The sequence below is a fragment of the Coregonus clupeaformis genome, chromosome 28 (assembly GCF_020615455.1).
Source record: "Coregonus clupeaformis isolate EN_2021a chromosome 28, ASM2061545v1, whole genome shotgun sequence".
Taxonomy (NCBI): Eukaryota; Metazoa; Chordata; class Actinopteri; order Salmoniformes; family Salmonidae; genus Coregonus; species Coregonus clupeaformis.
The window spans coordinates 3,252,878-3,274,449 of record NC_059219.1 but is presented as its reverse complement, the minus strand read 5'-3'; the positions used below and the strand labels follow the sequence as shown (position 1 = coordinate 3,274,449).

The 21,572-nt window shown below is 45.9% G+C and overlaps 1 protein-coding gene across 3 annotated transcripts in view; it reads right to left on the bottom strand.

Moving 5' to 3' along the window:
- Positions 1-21,572, bottom strand: part of LOC121543643 (protein bicaudal D homolog 1-like) — a 36,923-nt gene that overhangs the window by 11,214 nt on the left and 4,137 nt on the right. For all 3 annotated transcript variants that reach the window (XM_045208479.1, XM_041853668.2, XM_041853669.2), the window contains exons 2-4: positions 3,032-3,244; positions 2,539-2,691; positions 111-587 (exon numbers count right to left, since the gene is read on the bottom strand). In XM_045208479.1, coding sequence (XP_045064414.1) covers positions 111-587; positions 2,539-2,691; positions 3,032-3,244 — 843 coding nt within the window. The remainder of the gene's footprint in view (positions 1-110; positions 588-2,538; positions 2,692-3,031; positions 3,245-21,572) is intronic.

Sequence of the window (21,572 nt, the reverse complement as noted above, 5' to 3'; positions counted from 1 at the left end):
GTATGTCATTGTTACATGTGTATAACACTGAGAAATCCGAGCACCAAACTCTAGAGCCACCGAAACCACTCTACTTATTCAAACTGAGTGAACTGTACTTCTCCACCCACCTGTAGCAGCTGCTGCCTGAGCTTCTGTATCTCTGTCAGGTTCATCTCACTGAACAGATCCGACACCATCCCCTCTCCTTTCCTCCCCGCTCCCCGACACTCTCCATTGGCCCTGGGCAGCGACCCCGTCCCCGTCCCAGTTCCTGACCCTCCATGTAGATGCCCGTTACACCTGCCCGGCTCCTCTGAGCTGGGCGACAGGGCGGTGACAGGCGTAGCCGTGCCACTAGGTGGCGCTGAGGTGAAAGTGAGGTGGGCGCTGCCGGTGTATTGGACGTCACACAGGCTGAGGTGGTGGACCAGCTCCTTGCGGAGGTGCTTCTTCTGCTCCCGCTCGCTCTTCAGGGAGTCCAGGGCCTCCTCTAGCTGGGCCTCGGAGATGTCTTTGAGACGTAAGGCGTCTTCTAACTGACTGTTCAGCAGCTCGGTCTCCTCCTCCAGAACCTTGATCTCATGCTTTAACCCCTCGTACTCCACCTAGGGGAGGGAAGGAGGGAGGAGGGGAGTAAAAGGTAGAGGGAGAGGCATAATGTGGTGTTAGGGATGGGTACACTGTGTGTGTGTGTGTGTGTGTGCGTGCGTGTGTATGTGTGCAACCGCATGTGTGTGTAAGTTTGAGTGTGTCTGTGTATGCATGCGTGTATGTGTACGTTTGAGTGTGTGTGTGTTTGTGTGTGTGCATGTGTATGCGTACATTTGTGTGTGTGTGTAACCACATGTATGTGTAAGTTTGAGTGTGTCTGTGTGTGCATGTGTGTGTGTGTATGGGGGAAAAAAGTATTTAGTCAGCCACCAATTGTGCAAGTTCTCCCACTTAAAAAGATGAGAGAGGCCTGTAATTTTCATCATAGGTACACTTCAACTGTGAGAGACGGAATCTAAAACCAAAATCCAGAAAATCACATTGTAGGATTTTTAATGAATTTATTTGCAAATTATGGTGGAAAATAAGTATTTGGTCACCTACAAACAAGCAAGATTTCTGGCTCTCACAGACCTGTAACTTCTTCTTTAAGAGGCTACTCTGTCCTCCACTCGTTAACTGTATTAATGATACCTGTTTGAACTTGTTATCAGTATAAAAGACACCTGTCCACAACCTCAAACAGTCACACTCCAAACTCCACTATGGCCAAGACCAAAGAGCTGTCAAAGGACACCAGAAACAAAATTGTAGACCTGCACCAGGCTGGGAAGACTGAATCTGCAATAGGTAAGCAGCTTGGTTTGAAGAAATCAACTGTGGGAGCAATTATTAGGAAATGGAAGACATACAAAACCACTGATAATCTCCCTCGATCTGGGGCTCCACGCAAGATCTCACCCGTGGGGTCAAAATGATCACAAGAACGGTGAGCAAAAAATCCCAGAACCACACGGGGGACCTAGTGAATGACCTGCAGAGAGCTGGGACCAAAGTAACAAAGCCTACCATCAGTAACACACTACGCCGCCAGGGACTCAAATCCTGCAGTGCCAGACGTGTCCCCCCTGCTTAAGCCAGTACATGTCCAGGCCCGTCTGAAGTTTGCTAGAGTGCATTTGGATGATCAAGAAGAGGATTGGGAGAATGTCATATGGTCAGATGAAACCAAAATATAACTTTTTGGTAAAAACTCAACTCGTCGTGTTTGGAGGACAAAGAATGCTGAGTTGCATCCAAAGAACACCATACCTACTGTGAAGCATGGGGTGGAAACATCATGCTTTGGGGCTGTTTTTTCTGCAAAGGGACCAGGACGACTGATCCGTGTAAAGGAAAGAATTAATGGGGCCATGTATCGTGAGATTTTGAGTGAAAACCTCCTTCCATCAGCAAGGGCATTGAAGATGAAACGTGGCTGGGTCTTTCAGCATGACAATGATCCCAAACACACCTCCCGGGCAACGAAGGAGTGGCTTCGTAAGAAGCATTTCAAGGTCCTGGAGTGGCCTAGCCAGTCTCCAGATCTCAACCCCATAGAAAATCTTTGGAGGGAGTTGAAAGTCTGTGTTGCTCAGCGACAGCCCCAAAACATCACTGCTCTAGAGGAGATCTGCATGGAGGAATGGGCCAAAATACCAGCAACAGTGTGTGAAAACCTTGTGAAGACTTACAGAAAACGTTTGACCTGTGTCATTGCCAACAAAGGGTATATAACAAAGTATTGAGAAACTTTTGTTATTGACCAAATACTTATTTTCCACCATAATTTGCAAATAAATTCATTAAAAATCCTACAATGTGATTTTCTTGATTTTTTTTCTCATTTTGTCTGTCATAGTTGACGTGTACCTATGATGAAAATTACAGGCCTCTCTCATCGTTTTAAGTGGGAGAACTTGCACAATTGGTGGATGACTAAATACTTTTTTTCCCCACTGTACATTCGTGTGTGTGTTTGTGCAACCGCATGCGTGTGTATGTACTGTGTGTGTGTTCTCTCACCTGGTTCTGTTTGAGTGTGGACACTAGTTTCTGCAGGGTGATGTTCTCCTCCTCCAGCTCAGTATAGTCCTGTAGGAGTCGGGCCTCTCTGAACTTATACTCCCTGATCTCCTCTCTCATCCGGCTCCGCTGCAGCTCCAACATCTCATTACTCTACAGGACAGACACAAACACCAGGGGTTAGTTATCACACAACACGGAGTACTATCAAATACACAAGACCTGAGGTTATTATCACAAAACAACACTGGACTGTTTACTATCAAACACAACAAGGATTTACTGTAAAGCATTTTGTGACAAATGTTGACGTGAAAAGGACTTTATAGCCTAGGACATCCTAAATATTATTATTGATTGGCATTGATAGGGATATATAAGCCACACACACTAAACTGTGTTTAAGATCAAATAATGGGCCCACCACCGCCAATAACTGCTCTGAGTCTCCTCTAAACCCCTCCCCCCTGACCTCTAACCCCTGGTTCCTCACCTCTCTGAGCTCCTGCAGCAGGGTACTGAGGTGTTCGTTGTCGGCCTGTGTGTTGACTGTGACGGCCCGGCTCTGTTTGAGCTCTGACTGGATCCCCAGCAGGCGACCCATGTAGTAGGCCTCTTTAGTGGCTGACTCCTGCAGGAGGGTCTCCTCGTTGGTCTCCCCGTCCGCAGCCACCTTACGCTGGGTGGAGAAGGTCTGGCCAAATGCCTGGGAAGGGGCAGAGGAGGGAGTGGGTGAGAGAGAGAAGTTATGACATTTCAGTAGCATAGCATCACATCATAGGAGCTTTAATTGCTACCTAGTCTGGTCTGGTGTGCATTACAGACAGCATGACAAAACCCCACAGGGCCAGACTGAAACCAGTTGAGACATACTTTACACAGCCAACCTATGACTGGTGGTAATGTGAATTCCATGGCCTAATCATTGAAGGATTGTACGCCCTGATCCTTGGAGTGTGACTGGAATAAGGGACGGAGCACACCTCGCATACATACACACGCACACACAAACACAGCAGGGATGCATGATATGGGCAAAAACATCTAATTGCATTTTTGGGGGGGATTAATTGTGCAGCCCTAACACACACACACACACACGCACACACACACACACACACACACACACACACACACACACACACACACACACACACACACACACACACACACACACACACACACACACACACACACACACACACACACACACACACACACACAACTCCACCAATCAATACACAGCTCAGCAAGAGGCTGAGAGGGAGAACATCATAGAGTAGGAAAATCTATTTAAGGTGCAGAGCGACGGTGAACTCAAGGGAAGGAGGGATAAAACAAAGACTGCTGGGAAAATAGAAAAATGGAAAGATGGAGAGAGGCAAAGAATCCTGCTCTCCTCTGAGCTTCTAGCAACAGAACACAGATTAATGACAAAGCACATTTTACTCACTTTTCGGATTGGAAGCACTTTAAATGATGTGGTGCGAAACCTAAACGTAACCTAAATATAATAACCATGTAAATACATAGGTTTAAGTGCACTTAACGTAAAGTAGGACAAGAGGAAAGACAAACGTAATATTCCCTACAGGGCCACTGAATAAGTACAGTCTACCGAAACAGCCATGCAGGGACTCCCTATTAGTTCAGCTCCAGTGGTGCGATTCAGTCCACACTGTAATGGAGAGAGGAATGATTTTGCACAGAGATGTATTTGTGTACACTTACAGATTCAGCATAATTAAACATGATAACTATTGGATATACTGAGGAATGTTTGGATGTTGTATAGTTTATGACTGCTATATATTCTGTTTTGAAGCTGTTTGCTACTGAAAAGGAGCGAGACCTTTTCTCCAGCATTTGAAGGTTTAAAGGTCATCTGTAGTTTGATGATGAAACACTGCCCTTCATCTGCCAAAACACACACACGCACGCATGCACGCACAATCATACACTGTGTCAGATGTCGCTAGCGTTTTTATGAAAGGTGTCCTTTGATAACGAGAGCACATGTAATTTCAGCTTATAAAGTCTCCCGAATCCAGGCTCTGTCGTAGCTGGCCGTGACCGGGAGACCCATGGGGCGGCGCACAATTGGCCCAGCGTCGTCCAGGGTAGGGGAGGGAATGGCCGGCAAGGATGTAGCTCAGTTGGTAGAGCATGGCGTTTGCAACGCCAGGGTTGTAGGTTCGATTCCCACGGGGGGCCAGTAAATATAATGTATGCACTCACTAACTGTAAGTCGCTCTGGATAAGAGAGTCTGCTAAATGACTAAAATGTAAAATGTAAAATAAAATAAAAATATGGATTTCCAAAAGACATGTACAGTAAACAGTAAAGAGAAATACAGTGCCTATGTTACCCATGGCAAGCAACTGGTCTACCAATCTATGGTCAAAGAGGTGGGTCATACAAACCTATATACATGCTTGAGGAATAACTTACACTATGACCACATACATCAAGGTAAAAGCCACATTAAATCATACGTTATACACCTCTACGGGTTGAGTAAATGTCATCCTAAATGAAACAATGTCCCCCTCCAATGTCATTACAATGGCATCAACTCTTATCGCAGCCACTCACTTTAAGACTGGTTTACCTGGTTAAATAAAGGTGAAATAAAAAAAGTGGAGAAGAGAAGCTGAGGAAGCATCCCAAATGGCATCCTATTCCCTATATAGTGCACTACTTTTGACCAGAGCCCTATGGGCTCTATATAGGAAATAGTATGCCATTTGGGATGCATGCCCTAACACTGGTCATCCAATTTCCTCTGACGGTAGAGTAGAACATTCTCCCTGCTTGACTAGAGACAGATGAGGCGTTACAGAGCAGAGCAGAACAGGCCATGGTGCCACCAAGCCTTTTTATCTGCTGCAAATCCCAATATGTAGCCTCTCTTGAGGCACACTCTGTCTGGCAAGAACAGACATCATCCTAGTGTGGCTGTGTCTCAAATGACACCCTACGTATTCCGTGTGTACTGCACTTTTGACCAACATGAAACATTGACTACATTTTGTGGTAGCCTATATGAGCAGTGTTTCGAACAGACATTCCATGGGATAGAGATCATGTTGAACTGCATCAGTGGGCTAAAGCTTCAGTATGACTGTTAGTATTTCAGTGCCACGGACATCGACACTAACGGTACAAATGCTTACAAACTGGTCACCTGGTTTGCACGTTTCCGTTTGTTACACCCTGAGTCAATGACAGCAATTCCTGCTTTTTGATGTCAGGAAGTGGTGAGAGGAGAGGAGAGGAGAGGAGAGGAGAGGAGAGGAGAGGAGAGGAGAGGAGAGGAGAGGAGCTGTCTCAGTATCTTATCCCTCAGAGGAGAGGACACTTTCTCTGCTCCTTCTAAAGATAAATAAATGATATCATTTACAGGAAGAAGGTGAGTCAGCAGATGTACTGCTAGGATGCTCTAATGAGAGTGAAGCACAGAGAGGCTTTAGGGCTCTAATCTAGAGAGGTATTAAGAGCACATGGAGGGTTTAGGGCTCTAGTCTAGAGAGGTATTAAGAGCACATGGAGGCTTTAGGGCTCTAGTCTAGAGAGGTATTAAGAGCACATGGAGGGTTCAGGGCTCTAGTCTAGAGAGGTATTAAGAGCACATGGAGGGTTTAGCGCTCTTTCCAACAGACACATACACACTCAGGGATGCCTGGTCAAGCAGTCAAACACAGTCTATGGTCTTCATCCAAAGATAGCTTGTAGTGGGGTGGATTTGGGTGGTTGGTGGTACCAGTAGTGATCGAATGATCAAACTGCAGCTGCTGGTTATTCAATTCACCGCTCTACAAGGTGGGCCCGGTTGAAAACATGGGAGTTCAAACCCGCAGGCTGTTATTGGTTTCCACAGAGAGGCAGACTGTCTGAGACATAATCTGATGTCATCCCCTGTGCTTTCTCTCTTCTCTGTCCTCTCTCACACTCTCTCTCTGTTTTATGTTTGTCCTCGTCTCAGAGAGAAAGAGAAAGAGAGAGAGAGCAAGACAGAGAAGAGAGAGAAAGCGCAGGGGATGACATCAGATTACATCACATACCATGTAAGTGATATTAGCCTCTCGATATATTGATGATCAACCATAGACGTTTCCTAGAATCTCCAATATGGCAGAAAGTAAACAACACCACAGACAATAACAGACTGTGGCGTCTGAGGTGTGTGTGTGTGTGTGTGTGTGTCGTTATAACATTGCTACAGTTTCAGTTATACTCACTCATAGTCCAGGCATCACTAAGAAATCTGTTACAATGTTTTGTTTCCTACTTTCAGAGAGTCATCCTGCTGACATAGTGCCTTAGTCCCATCTCCGTCTCCCACTCAACATAGAGAGCAAGATAAAGCACAAATAAAGACCTTTATTGGCCCAATAGTTACATCATTAAAAGCACACATGCATTTATTTTGTACCCCTTTTTCTCCCCAATTGGTAGTTACAGTCTTGTCCCATCGCTGCAACTCCCGTACAGACTTGGGAGAGGTGAAGGTCGAGAGCCATGCGTCCTCTGAAACACGACCCTGCCAAGCCGCACTGCTTCTTGACACACTGCTCGCTTAACCCGGAAGCCAGCCGCACCAATGTGTCGGAGGAAACGCCGTACAACTGGCGACCGTGTCAGCGTGCATGCGCCCGGCCCGCCACAGGAGTCGCTAGAGCGCGATGGGACAAGGACATTCCAGCCGGCCAAACCCTCCCCTAACCAATTGTGTGCTGCCTCATGGGTCTCCCAGTCGCGGCCGGCTGCAACACAACCCGGGATCGAACTGGGGTCTGTAGTGCCTTAGACTGCTACCCCACTCGGGAGAAAAGCACAAACTTTACTTCATTTTAACAGACCTAGAAAGTTCAAACTAAGCCCCCTCCTCATCCACTGTACATAGAACCCCCCCGATGCACCACACCCCTACTAAGTCCCCCAGCTGGTTCACCAGTCCCCCATATACATGCTCCAGTGTGAGCCGAGCCCGCACCAGCAGCACACCCTCCCCCATGTTTCCTGGTCTTCCACACGGCCATTTCTATCTGCCCCAACAGGTAGTTTACTAGGCAGTCCCTTCGCCTGTTGGCTACGCTATACCTAGGCCCTCCAACGTATAGGTCCATAGTCAGCCCCAACCCTAGCCCTGTACACCACCCATCCAGGACAGAAAAAAAAAACCCAGCCTGGAAGAAGAAAAAAACAGATGCTGCACGGTCTCCTCCTCCCCACAGAACAGACACCCCCTCCCCACTGATGGATCAAGGTGCGACACGTATCTGTTCGTAGCGATAGCCCCGTGAATTATCCTCCACTGTAGATCAACAATACGCTATTGAAGGCTTATACAGGGAGCGCCAACATCCTTTCAGAGAAGATCCTGGTCCCAAACCCCCCAGCCACCCCATTGCCCTCAGCCCATGCAGATGCTCTTCCTGAGCCACGTTGACAGCCACCGCGTACAGAGCCATTTTGCTGGCCGTGCAAAAGGCCCCCAGCTCCGGAGTCTTGAACTATAGGATCATTCCCTCACCCACCTGGTGTTCCCCCGACGGTCCAGTCTCTGCTTAATCCCCAGCATCTCTCTGAACAAGCATGGTAGTGCAGCAGCCTGGTAGACTTTATAGAGGAAGCCATATCGCTGGCAGGTTTTCACCTAGCCTCTTCTTGCAGGTCACCCAACTTAGTGAACTCCGCTCTCACAAGCTGGCAGAGGTCAGCACTCTGATCTGGATAAGTGGGTTGTGAAAGTGGCTCCTCCATTATCCATGCTCCTGGCCGTAAACCTGGATAGACGCCCAAAGACACAGAGCGGTATTACGGAGTAATGGCTGACATTATGACCTGTTCCTGTCGTACCCAAGGTCCCCTGCCCTCCTCAGAACAGCCCAAGCAGCGTCTATCCAGGTACAGAAGTCTCTGTGCAGCTTGTAGACAGAAAGATGTCACACTGGTCCCAATGTCCACCAGCCCTTGGCCCCCCTCATGCAAAGGGAGATGTAACTCTGCAAAAGAGAGAGGTCAATACATTTGACTAGACGCTCTGATCCAGAGCGACTTACAGTGGTGAATGCATATGTAGCACATGGGGATGTGTGAAACCCACTCCTCAACCTTAAGTATCCCACTTGCGTAGCCTCGTTAGATAGCTTTTGAGGTGGCGTGATCGGCTAAGACTCTTGAGAGAGGACGGTCACATGTGTTTGTGAGGCAGAGGTCCAGAGTTCGCACCAGGTATGGGCCAAAACGCAAGGACGTGTTACTCGCTAAGCAAGCAGCGTGAAATCGTTTACACATACACTACCCGTCAAAAGTTTGGACACACCTACTCATTCAAGGGTTATTCTTTATTTTTTACAATTTTTTACATTGTAGAATAATAGTGAAGACATCAAAACTATGAAATAACACATATGGAATCATGTAGTAAACAAAAAAAGTGTTAAAAAAATCTAAATATATTTTATATTTGAGAATCTTCAAATAGCCACCCTTTGCCTTGATGACAGCTTTGCACACGCTTGGCATTCTCGCAACCAGCTTCACCTGGAATGCTTTTCCAACAGTCTTGAAGGAGTTCCCACATATGCTGAGCACTTGTTGGCTGCTTTTCCTTCACTCTGCCGTCCGACTCATCCCAAACCATCTCAATTGGGTTGAGGTCAGGGGATTGTGGAGGCCAGGTCATCTGATGCAGCACTCCATCACTCTCCTTCTTGGTAAAATAGCCCTTAAACAGCCTGGAGGTGTGTTGGGTCAATGTCATGTTGAAAAACAAATGATAGTCCCACTAAGCCCAAACCAGATGGGATGGCGTATCACTGTAGAATACTGTGGTAGCCATGCTGGTTAAGTGTGCCTTGAATTCTAAATAAATCACAGACAGTGTCACCAGCAAACCACCCCCACACCATAACACCTCCTCCTCCATGCTTTACGGTGGGAAATACACATGCGGAGATCATCCGTTCACCCACACCGCGTCTCACAAAGACATGGCGGTTGGAACCAAAAATCTCACATTTGGACTCCAGACCAAAGGACACATTTCCACCTGTCTAATGTCCATTGTTCGTGTTTCTTGGCCAAAGCAGGTCTCTTCTTATTATTGGTGTCCTTTAGTAGTGGTTTCTTTGCAGCAATTCGACCATGAAGGCCTGATTCACACAGTCCCCTCTGAACAGTTGATGTTGAGATGTGTCTGTTACTTGAACTCTGTGAAGCATTTATTTGGGCTGCAATTTCTGAGGCTGGTAACTCTAATGAACTTATCCTCTGCAGCAGACTTAACTCTGGGTCTTCCATTCCTGTCGCAGTCCTCATGAGAGCCAGTTTCATCATAGCAGCTTGATGGTTTTTGCGACTGCACTTGAAGGAACTTTAAAAGTTCTTGAAATGTTCCTTATTGATGTCTTAAAGTAATGATGGACTTTCGTTTCTCTTTGCTTATTTGAGCTGTTCTTGCCATAATATGGACTTGGTCTTTTACCAAATAGGGCTATCTTCTGTATACCCCCCCTCCTACCTTGTCACAACACAACTGATTGGCTCAAACGCATTAAGAAGGAAAGAAATTCCACAAATTAACTTTTAAGAAGGCACACCTGTTAATTGAAATGCATTCCAGGTGACTACCTCATGAAGCTGGTTGAGAGAATGCCAAGAGTGTGCAAATCTGTCATCAAGGCAAAGGGTGGCTATTTGAAGAATCTCAAATATAAAATATATTTGGATTTGTCTAACACTTTTTTGGTTACTACATGATTCTATTTGTGTTATTTCATAGTTTTAATGTCTTCACTATTATTCTACAATGTAGAAAATAGTAAAAATAAAGAAAAACCCTGGAATGAGTAGGTGTGTCCAAACTTTTGACTGGTACTGTATATTTTCATACTTTTTAGAATAAGTCCCCTGTGGGAATCGAACCCACAACCCTGGCGTTGCTAGTGCCATGCTCTACCAACTAAGCCACATGGGCCTAGACCACACAGACTGACTGAGACCAAACCCTGCGGAGGGTGCCACCAGACGGCGGCAGAGAGAAAGAGAGTGTCTGCTCCTATGACAGAGCCCCTCTCAGTCTCTCAGTCTTTATAGTCTCATAGCATGGTCTGACAGAGAGGATGGCAGGGAAAGTAGCTTTTTTGATTACTAAAAATCACAGACTATTTTACATTCTCCCAACCTCTCTCTTTCTATCTCTCACGGCCAGCCTGACAGAGAAGAATGGGAGAAATATTAGCATTTTGAAATTGTTTCTTGCACTTTGCCTGTTTTACCGTCTCTTTCTATCACTTGTCTTTTTCCCTCTCAATATGTACAGTGCATTCAGACCCCTTGACTTTTACATTACAGCCTTATTCTAAAATTGATTTTTTTTTAAAGAAAAAACTCAATCTACACACAATACCCCATTATGACAAAGCAAAAACAGGTTTTTATTAATTTAAGAAAATATATTAAAAATAAATAACTAAAATATCACATTTACATAAGTATTCAGACCCTTTACTCAGTACTTTGTTGAAGCACATTTGGCAGCGATTACAGCCTCTAGTCTTCTTGGGTATGATGCTACAAGCTTGGCACACCTGTATTTGGGAGGTTTCTCCCATTCTTCTCTGCAGATCCTCTCAAGCTCTGTCAGGTTTGATGGGGAGTGTCGCTGTACAACTATTTTCAGGTCTCTCCAGAGATGTTCCATCGGGTTCAAGTCCGGGCTCTGGTTGGGCCACTCAAGGACATTCAGAGATGTGTCATGAAGCCTGTGTTGTCTTGGCTGTGTGCTTAGGTTCGTTGTCCTGTTGGACGGTGAACCTTCACCCCAGTCTGAGGTCCTGAGCGCTCTGGAGCAGGTTTTCATCAAGGATCTCTCTGTACTTTGCTCCGTTCATTTTTCCCTGAAAAACATCCCCAGAGCATAATGCTGCCACCACCATGCTTCACTGTAGAGATGGTGCCAGGTTTCCTCCAGACGTGATGCTTGGCATTCAGGCCAAAGAGTTCAATCTGGGTTTCATCAGACCAGAGAATCTTGTTTCTCATGGTCTGAGAGTCTTTAGGTGCCTTTTGGCAAACTCCAAGCAGGCTGTCATGTGCCTTTTAATGAGGGGTGGCATCCGTCTGGCCACTAACATAAAGGCCTGATTGGTGGAGTGCTGCAGAGATGGATTCTCCCATCTCCACAGAGGAACTCTGGAGCTCTGTCAGAGTGACCATCGGGTTCTTGGTCACCTCCCTGACCAAGGCTCTTCTCCCCTGATTGTTCAGTTTGGCCGGGTGGCCAGCTCTAGGAAGAGTCTAGGTGGATCCAAACTTCTTCCATTTAAGAATGATGGAGGCCACTGTGTTCTTGGGGACCTTCAATGCTGCAGAAATGTTTTGGTACCCTTCTCCAGATCTGTGCCTTGACACAATCCTGTCTCGGAGCTCTACGGACAATTCCTTCAACCTCATGGATTGGTATTTGCTCTGACATGCACTGTCAACTGTGGGACCTTATATAGACATGCCTTTCAAAATTATGTCCAATCAATTCAATTTACCACAGGTGGACTCCAATCAAGTTGTAGAAACATCTCAAGGATGATCCATGGAAACAGGATGCACCTGAGCTCAATTTTGAGTCTCATAGGAAAGGGTCTGAATACTTATGTAAATAAGGTGTTTATTTTTATAAATGTGCAAACATTTCTAAAAACCTTTTTTTAGCTTTGTCAGTATGGGGTACTGTGTGTAGATTGATGAGGAAAAATAATAATTTAATCCATTTTAGAATAAGGCTGTAACGTCACAAAATGTGGAAAAAGTAAAGGGGTCTGAATATTTTCCGAATGCACTGTATTTGCCTCTTTCTTCCTCTCTCTTCCATTTCTCTTCATCTCTCCTTTGTGTCTTTAGACATCTACTCTAACAGAATACTAATGGGCAGTACCTCTGAGTTTCACACACGGTCCCTCCCTGTAGAGCTAGCCAGTGTTGTGGACTGCCAGTACCAAGGATTCACAGAGCTTTCTGCTGAGGTATCAACAGACCGAACAACACACATCAACCAAAGGGGTCGAATTAACACTATTTGATCTATGCTACCCAAGTGGACACACATACACACATCAGTATTCTGCAACCATTCTCACAGACAGCCCTTTCCCAAGACAATAGACGGATTCACCATACTGCCCTGTCTCTCCTCTCTCCCCCTCTTCGGTTCTCTTTCTTTCTCCTTAGAAGCGACATACAGTAGTACCCTTTCACCGTACCCTCTCCCTCAGACGGGCTCAGCTGGCACACTCATTCACAGGGGTGATGTCATCATTAGCAGCTCTTTGAGCTCACACAGGGCCATGCTCTGGCACAGTGACACCCTGTTAAACTCTCCATTTCATGCCATCTTGGATCTGTCAGGAGCCATCTGATCCGTGCCAGACTAATACAGACCAGCAGAGTGTAACATCACCTGTGAAGAGAAACACTGGTCTACAGCCCTGGACACACACACACACTCCTGTTAGATACACAGCCCCCTCTTCTACCCCCTAGTATGTACAGTGCAGGACTTCATTCCAGCCCAGCTCTAAAACACACCTGATTCAACTACTGTAACTAAGGTCTTGATAATTATGGAATGCTTGAATCAGGGTGCTGGGCTGGAACAAATACCTGCACCTCCTATAGCTCTCCCAGGACAAGGGTTGGTGACCACAGCTGTCATATCCTAGTGACCCCACACTAAACTCACAGCATGGGGCCCAGTTCGATCGATATGAAGGACATATCACTGTTAGTTAATTGACTTTTTTCTGCCTGGTCGGTCGATGACACAGTGACAGTGCAGGACCTCTGGACTGGAGTATTAAGACTATAGCTGAACCCCCCTCTGGGCAACAGGAGGTGGGCTGGAGGGAGGGGAGTGGAGTGGTGTCGGGATTCAAGGACAATTCATTCTGTAGACATTGCACGGTAACTGCCAAAATAAAGGAAACACTTGAGTAAATGAGGGATACAAAGTATATAGAAAGCAGATGCTGAGTTAATTAAGCAATTAACATCCCATCATGCTTTGGGTCATGCATAATTTCCACGAGAAATTATGGAATTTCTCATGGAAGAAAGGTGTCGCATCCCTCCAATAGAGTTCCAAACACTTGTAGAATCTATGCCAAGGTGCATTGAAGCTGTTCTGGCTCATGATGGCCCAATGCCCTATTAAGACACTTTATGTTGGCGTTTCCAATATTTTGGCAGTTACCTGTATATATGCGTGCACGCGTCTCGCATACATGCACACACATAGTGGCCTTCGTGTTATGTACTGTATCCATCTCCGTCTCTGTAGGGGGGTCTCTAATGAGAAACAGCTGGAGCCCCCCCCTCCCCCACCACGACAGGCCTGTATTCCCACTGACAGTAGGCTAACAACTCTACATAGCAGTGTCTCCATGCTCCATCAGTATGTACAGTGTCCTCCCTATCATCAAACCCCCAGAAATCAACAGGTAATCACGCAACACAGGCCATTAATAAATGACCTAGCTATCATATGAGGTGTTTTTGCAGGTTCACTCGCATCAAACACTGTGCATGAGCCTCAGAACCAATCAGAATATCAGCATAATACACCTTATCCTTACTGCATGCCCTGTTTGTATGCCCCTCTCACTGTGTCCTGATTAGCTGAGTTAGAGAGTTAGCTAGCTAAGAGTTAGCAGCACATGGCTCAGCAGCCTTAAACAGACACTAATCAATCCAGGGCCCTGGAGGGCTGCAGACGTGGGAGACTCAGTGCTCTTTGAAGAAGGAACCCCACCACAGTACAACACAGGCCCTTTGAAGTATACCCTCTCTGGAAGATAACCTTGGGTTGGGTGGACAGGACCAGGAATAGAACAGGAGATAGGCTGGGAGGCTGGGAGGGGAGCAGGGATGGGTGGCTAGCTTTTGTTCTAGCCCAGCTCGAACACAACTAGTTTAACTGATAGTGAGATGGAGATCCCTCTGTATCTCTGTTTTGCTTCCTCCCTAGTCTCCTCCTCGGTGCATCATGCCCGTGTCTTTATATCGCGTGCGTGTGTGTGATATGATGGTATCCTATCATGTATGGATGGTATTCTGAGATGTGTCTGGAGGGATGGTGGAACAGAGGGAGGGGTGGAGGGCAGGAGGGATGAGAAGGATTATCACATTTTAATGTATTTGTTTTCCTTTCCTCCTATCCTTCCATTTTTCTCCATCTTTCACACTAACATGAATCTTTCAGTCAGGTCACATTGTCTCCCCCTTCCCTCCAACCACTACATCAACAACCACACTAGGAACACTTATGAGATACTGTACTCCACCACCCTCTCAGGAGTCTAAGGGTTAATTATAGGAGAACCACAGCCTGATATTGTTGAATTATTCAGCCTATCCCTGTGCTCTATGTGAGGATTACAGACTGACATCAGGCATCCAGAGGTTTTACCAGCAGTCTCTTAAGTGCCTGTGAACATGTGACCTAGAGGAATATTCCATAATTTAATGAGAGGGGCAGAGACATCTGCATCCCAAATGGCACCCTATAGGGCTCTGGTCAAAAGTAGTGCACTATGTAGGGAATAGGGTGCCATTTGGATGCAGACCAGCTACAGTAGCTGTTGAAGAAAACAGTTAGCCTACTGTTAAGGGATTTCATCCACTCTGGGGTTTGAAAGGTCTGTGAGAGTTTAGCCATTCAGTCAAAGTAGGCCTCTCTTCTTTTTTTTCCCCACAGTGAATCCACAATAAACTGAAAATATTCACTGACACACCACAGTAAGTGTGCAGAAGAAGTTCCCTTTGCAATTCAGTATTTTAGATCATTTTGCACAACAGCAGCATGACCAGATGAGTGATAGATTCCCAGCTAACTACACTATACCCCACAGTGGTAAAGACATAATGCATTTGGGCACCCAAGTGTGGCTAATGTTCTTTCCTAATAGACCTAAGCCATTCTCCTTGCTCTGAGAGTCAATGATAGACCGTCAGTAGCTATACCATAACTCACACTAATGCCTTAGTATGGACATGCAGACATGGATCCATTTGCTTCCTGTCAAGGTAAGGTCTAGGTAGCAGTGGCCCTCGGACACCGATCTAGGATCAGCTTACCTTCCCTCACATTCTAAAATTAACCATGGGGCCTTAAAACACAAAACTGACCTGGGATCAGCATTTAGGGGCAACTTGATTATATACTGTGTACTCTGTCAAGCTAGAGAAGGATGCATCCCATTGGTTGTTTGTGTATGACATCATTGGAGTTGAGGGATGGGTCGGGCGCTTCTGCTTTTAGCCTAACAGCAGTGCTAATGCACGCTCTGGATTTTTCATCATTTTTACAATCAACCGCAAAACCCTTCTCCCTACTTCCCCTTTTACAGCCATTGCTTCCAACGCGTGACCATAAAACCATTCCCCATTTTAAACCCCCTTCACAAGGGTCCGTAGTTGGCTAGCTAGCAAGCAAAAGATAAGAACATTGCCAGCCAGTATGATAGATACAGAACAAAAAGACTGAACGACTGGGTCGCGTCTCTGGGAACCGAACCGATAGAACGAACGACCAGCCGGCTTGGGTAGCAACCCTAGATTTGTGTCGGGGCTATATCTTGTGGAAGGATGAAATAGTATGAATAAATTCATAAAATTAACGTTTTTAATGAAAATATGTCAATCATTATTTGAATATGTTGCTAACCCGTTGTATAAAAGTGATAATGCCCTCGAAGCCGTCTCGGGCCTAACAACACCTGCCAATATATCCTTCAAACACTGGCTTCTCGGGCATTATCACTTAAATGTATAGCAGAGAGGAATATGGGGCAGATTTAGATACAGGTGTGTGAATGTAGCATGATGTAATGTGTGTGTAATGTATAGCTATAGAGTGAGGGAGGCTTTACAGGCTTAGATAGAGGAATGTATAGCAGAGAGGTGTAGATTGACCTGTCAATTGTATATAGCCTGTTATTACTCCACCCAGCTCCTCCCAGACAGTGGTGCACTTTACACAGGAAATGGAAAACACTGACTGAAAGCACTCTTAAGAGTTACTGATATTCCCTAAACACTTCTCTCTCTCCCTCCCTCCCTCCCTCCCTCCCTCGCCTTATACTCTCTCCGTATTTCTCGCTCTCTCTCCATTTGAGATTGTGTTTGCTAAATGAAGGAGCTCTATAAACATACAGCACAATACATATACTGTCCTGTGAGCTCTGTACTCCAGCACCTTGGATTTGAAATGATACAAGTGAAGATTGTCAGGTATTGGGACAAATTCCCTTAAATGTGTATTAAAGTAGTAAAAATGTAAGTATTTGTTACCATATTTCTAGCACACAATGAATACATCAAGCTTCTGACTCTACAAATTTGTTGGATGCATTTGCTGTTTGTTTTGGTTGTGTTTCAGATTATTTTGTGTCCAATAGAAATTAATGGTAAATAATGTATTGTGTCATTTTGGAGTCACTTTTATTTTTGAATATGTTTCTAAACACTGCTACATTCATGTGGATGTTACCATGATTATGGATAGTCCTGAATGAATCGTAAATAATGATGAGTGAGAAAGTTACACAGGCATACCCCACAAAAATTGGTAACCTCCCCTGTTATTGTAATGGTGAGAGGTTAGCATGTCTTGGGGGTATGATATTTGTGCGTCTGTTACTTACTCACTCATCATTATTCACGATTAATTCAGGACTATCTGTAATCATGGTAGCATCCACATTAATGTAGAAGTGTTTAGAAACATACTACATTTTTAAAAATAATAAAAGCGACTACAAAATTACACAATACATAATTTACCATTCAGTTCTATTGAACACAAAATAATCTGAAACACAAAATACACTCAAATTAAAGATGACAGTCTGCACTTTATCATAGTAATTGTATCATTTCAAAGTGCTGGAGTACAGATCCAAAACAACAACAAAAAATCACTGTCCCAATACTTTTGGAGCTCACTGTACTACATAGTACTACAGCCTACTCTTTGAAAACCACTTCCAATGAACAAATTAATGCACCAATTCCTAGATGGAGTGAGTGTACGTTAAGTTCCAAAACCAAATAAATAACATGAATGGAGCCTAAATATACTTCCCTTCTAAATCAATCTAATGGGCGACTGTGGAGCAAGCTGATTAGCATTGAGCTGTCAGTAGCTCTTTATTGCCAAGGCTGGTCCTTCTGAGTCATATCCCGCTGTTAACCAATGGCTATTCGATTATACAAGTCCTTCTGAAGGACTCAATTACCTCATGTTTTAGAAACAACAAAATGATTTAAGACGTAGAGCAGAAGACAGACTGTCATTTTAGGCTAATGTCTGAATTAGAAAATGGTGGTTTAAGTTCAGGCTTCAATTTGGCTCAGGGAAATATCTAGCATAACCACTTGGCACCTGAACATTCTATTGAACAAGGAAATTACACATCACAAATTGGTTTGAGAGAGAGATGAAGAGAAAATTTCTGAAAAACAGAATATGATCCAACCCTGTCGGGTCTTGGAACTCAAGAGTTTTAAATTCAAGTTTTAGCTTCCTGGTGTATGTCCGGCCCACAGACACAGCCAGTAGACCTATAGGATTACAGTGATTCAAAATCAAATCAAATCAAATTTTATTGGCCACATGCGCCGAATACAACAGGTGCAGACATTACAGTGAAATGCTTACTTACAGCCCTTAACCAACAGTGCATTTATTTTTAATAAAAAAGTAAAATAAAACAACAACAAAAAAATTGTTGAGAAAAAAGAGCAGAAGTAAAATAAAATAACAGTAGGGAGGCTATATATACAGGGGGGTACCGGTGCAGAGTCAATGTGCGGGGGCACCGGCTAGTTGAGGTAGTTGAAGTAATATGTACATGTGGGTAGAGTTAAAGTGACTATGCATAAATAATTAACAGAGTAGCAGCAGCGTAAAAAGATGGGGTGGGGGGGCAGTGCAAATAGTCCGGGTAGCCATGATTAGCTGTTCAGGAGTCTTATGGCTTGGGGGTAGAAGCTGTTGAGAAGTCTTTTGGACCTAGACTTGGCACTCCGGTACCGCTACCGTGCGGTAGCAGAGAGAACAGTCTATGACTAGGGTGGCTGGAGTCTTTGACAATTTTGAGGGCCTTCCTCTGACACCGCCTGGTATAGAGGTCCTGGATGGCAGGAAGCTTGGCCCCAGTGATGTACTGGGCCGTACGCACTACCCTCTGTAGTGCCTTGCGGTCGGAGGCCAAGCAGTTGCCATACCAGGCGGTGATGCAACCAGTCAGGATGCTCTCGATGGTGCAGCTGTATAATTTTTTTGAGGATCTGAGGACCCATGCCAAATCTTTTCAGTCTCCTGAGGGGGAATAGGCTTTGTCGTGCCCTCTTCACGACTGTCTTGGTGTGTTTGGACCATGATAGTTCGTTGGTGATGTGGACACCAAGGAACTTGAAGCTCTCAACCTGTTCCACTACAGCCCCGTCGATGAGAATGGGGGGCGTGCTCAGTCCTCTTTTTTTTCCTGTAGTCCACAATCATCTCCTTTGTCTTGGTCACGTTGAGGGAGAGGTTGTTATCCTGGCACCACACGGCCAGGTCTCTGACCTCCTCCCTATAGGCTGTCTCATCGTTGTCGGTGATCAGGCCTACCACTGTTGTGTCGTCGGCAAACTTAATGATGGTGTTGGAGTCGTGCCTGGCCATGCAGTCATGGGTGAACAGGGAGTACAGGAGGGGACTGAGCACGCACCCCTGAGGGGCCCCCGTGTTGAGGATCAGTGTGGCAGATGTGTTGTTACCTACCCTTACCACCTGGGGGCGGCCCGTCAGGAAGTCCAGGATCCAGTTGCAGAGGGAGGTGTTTATTCCCAGGATCCTTAGCTTAGGGATGAGCTTTGAGGGCACTATGGTGTTGAATGCTGAGCTGTAGTCAATGAATAGCATTCTCACGTAGGTGTTCCTCTTGTCCAGGTGGGAAAGGGCAGTGTGGAGTGCAATAGAGATTTCATCATCTGTGGATCTGTTGGAGCGGTATGCAAATTGTAGTGGGTCTAGGGTTTCTGGGATAATGGTGTTGATGTGAGCCATGACCAGCCTTTCAAAGCACTTGATGGCTACAGACGTCAGTGCTACGGGTCAGTAGTCATTTAGGCAGGTTATCTTAGTGTCCTTGGGCACGGGGACTATGGTGGTCTGCTTGAAACATGTTGGTATTACAGACTCAGTCAGGGACATGTTGAAAATGTCAGTGAAGACACTTGCCAGTTGGTCAGCACATGCTCGGTGTACACGTCCTGGTAATCCGTCTGGCCCTGCGGCCTTGTGAATGTTGACCTGCTTAAAAGTCTTACTCACATCGGCTACGGAGAGCGTGATCACATAGTCATCCGGAACAGCTGGTGCTCTCATGCATGCTTCAGTGTTGCTTGCCTCGAACAAGATGCTTCACATGAAGACAATAACACACTGTTATCAATATGCATATAATGATTAGAATCCATGTCATACAGCTCTCTGAGAGCACCAAAGAGTGAGACAATGTTTTAGTACACTGGCTATTACACTGCTCAAAAAAATAAAGGGAACACTTAAACAACACAATGTAACTCCAAGTCAATCACACTTCTGTGAAATCAAACTGTCCACTTAGGAAGCAACACTGATTGACAATACATTTCACATGCTGTTGTGCAAATGGAATAGACAACAGGTGGAAATGATAGGCAATTAGCAAGACACCCCCAATAAATGAGTGGTTCTGCAGGTGGTGACCACAGACTACTTCTCAGTTCCTATGCTTCCTGGCTGATGTTTTGGTCACTTTTGAATGCTGGCGGTGTTTTCACTCTAGTGGTAGCATGAGACGGAGTCTACAACCCACACAAGTGGCTCAGGTAGTGCAGCTCATCCAGGATGGCACATCAATGCGAGCTGTGGCAAGAAGGTTTGCTGTGTCTGTCAGCGTAGTGTCCAGAGCATGGAGGCGCTACCAGGGAGACAGGCCAGTACATCAGGAGACGTGGAGGAGGCCGTAGGGAGGGCAACAACCCAGCAGCAGGACCGCTACCTCCGCCTTTGTGCAAGGAGGAGCAGGAGGAGCACTGCCAGAGCCCTGCAAAATGACCTCCAGCAGGCCACAAATGTGCATGTGTCTGCTCAAACGGTCAGAAACAGACTCCATGAGGGTGGTATGAGGGCCCGACGTCCACAGGTGGGGGTTGTGCTTACAGCCCAACACCGTGCAGGACGTTTGGCATTTGCCAGAGAACACCAAGATTGGCAAATTCGCCACTGGCGCCCTGTGCTCTTCACAGATGAAAGCAGGTTCACACTGAGCACATGTGACAGACGTGACAGAGTCTGGAGACGCCGTGGAGAACGTTCTGCTGCCTGCAACATCCTCCAGCATGACCGGTTTGGCGGTGGGTCAGTCATGGTGTGGGGTGGCATTTCTTTGGGGGGGCCGCACCGCCCTCCATGTGCTCGCCAGAGGTAGCCCGACTGCCATTAGGTACCGAGATGAGATCCTCAGACCCCTTGTGAGACCATATGCTGGTGCGGTTGGCCCTGGGTTCCTCCTAATGCAAGACAATGCTAGACCTCATGTGGCTGGAGTGTGTCAGCAGTTCCTGCAAGAGGAAGGCATTGATGCTATGGACTGGCCCGCCCGTTCCCCAGACCTGAATCCAATTGAGCACATCTGGGACATCATGTCTCGCTCCATCCACCAACGCCACGTTGCACCACAGACTGTCCAGGAGTTGGCGGATGCTTTAGTCCAGGTCTGGGAGGAGATCCCTCAGGAGACCATCCGCCACCTCATCAGGAGCATGCCCAGGCGTTGTAGGGAGGTCATACAGGCACGTGGAGGCCACACACACTACTGAGCCTCATTTTGACTTGTTTTAAGGACATTACATCAAAGTTGGATCAGCCTGTAGTGTGGTTTTCCACTTTAATTTTGAGGGTGACTCCAAATCCAGACCTCCATGGGTTGATACATTT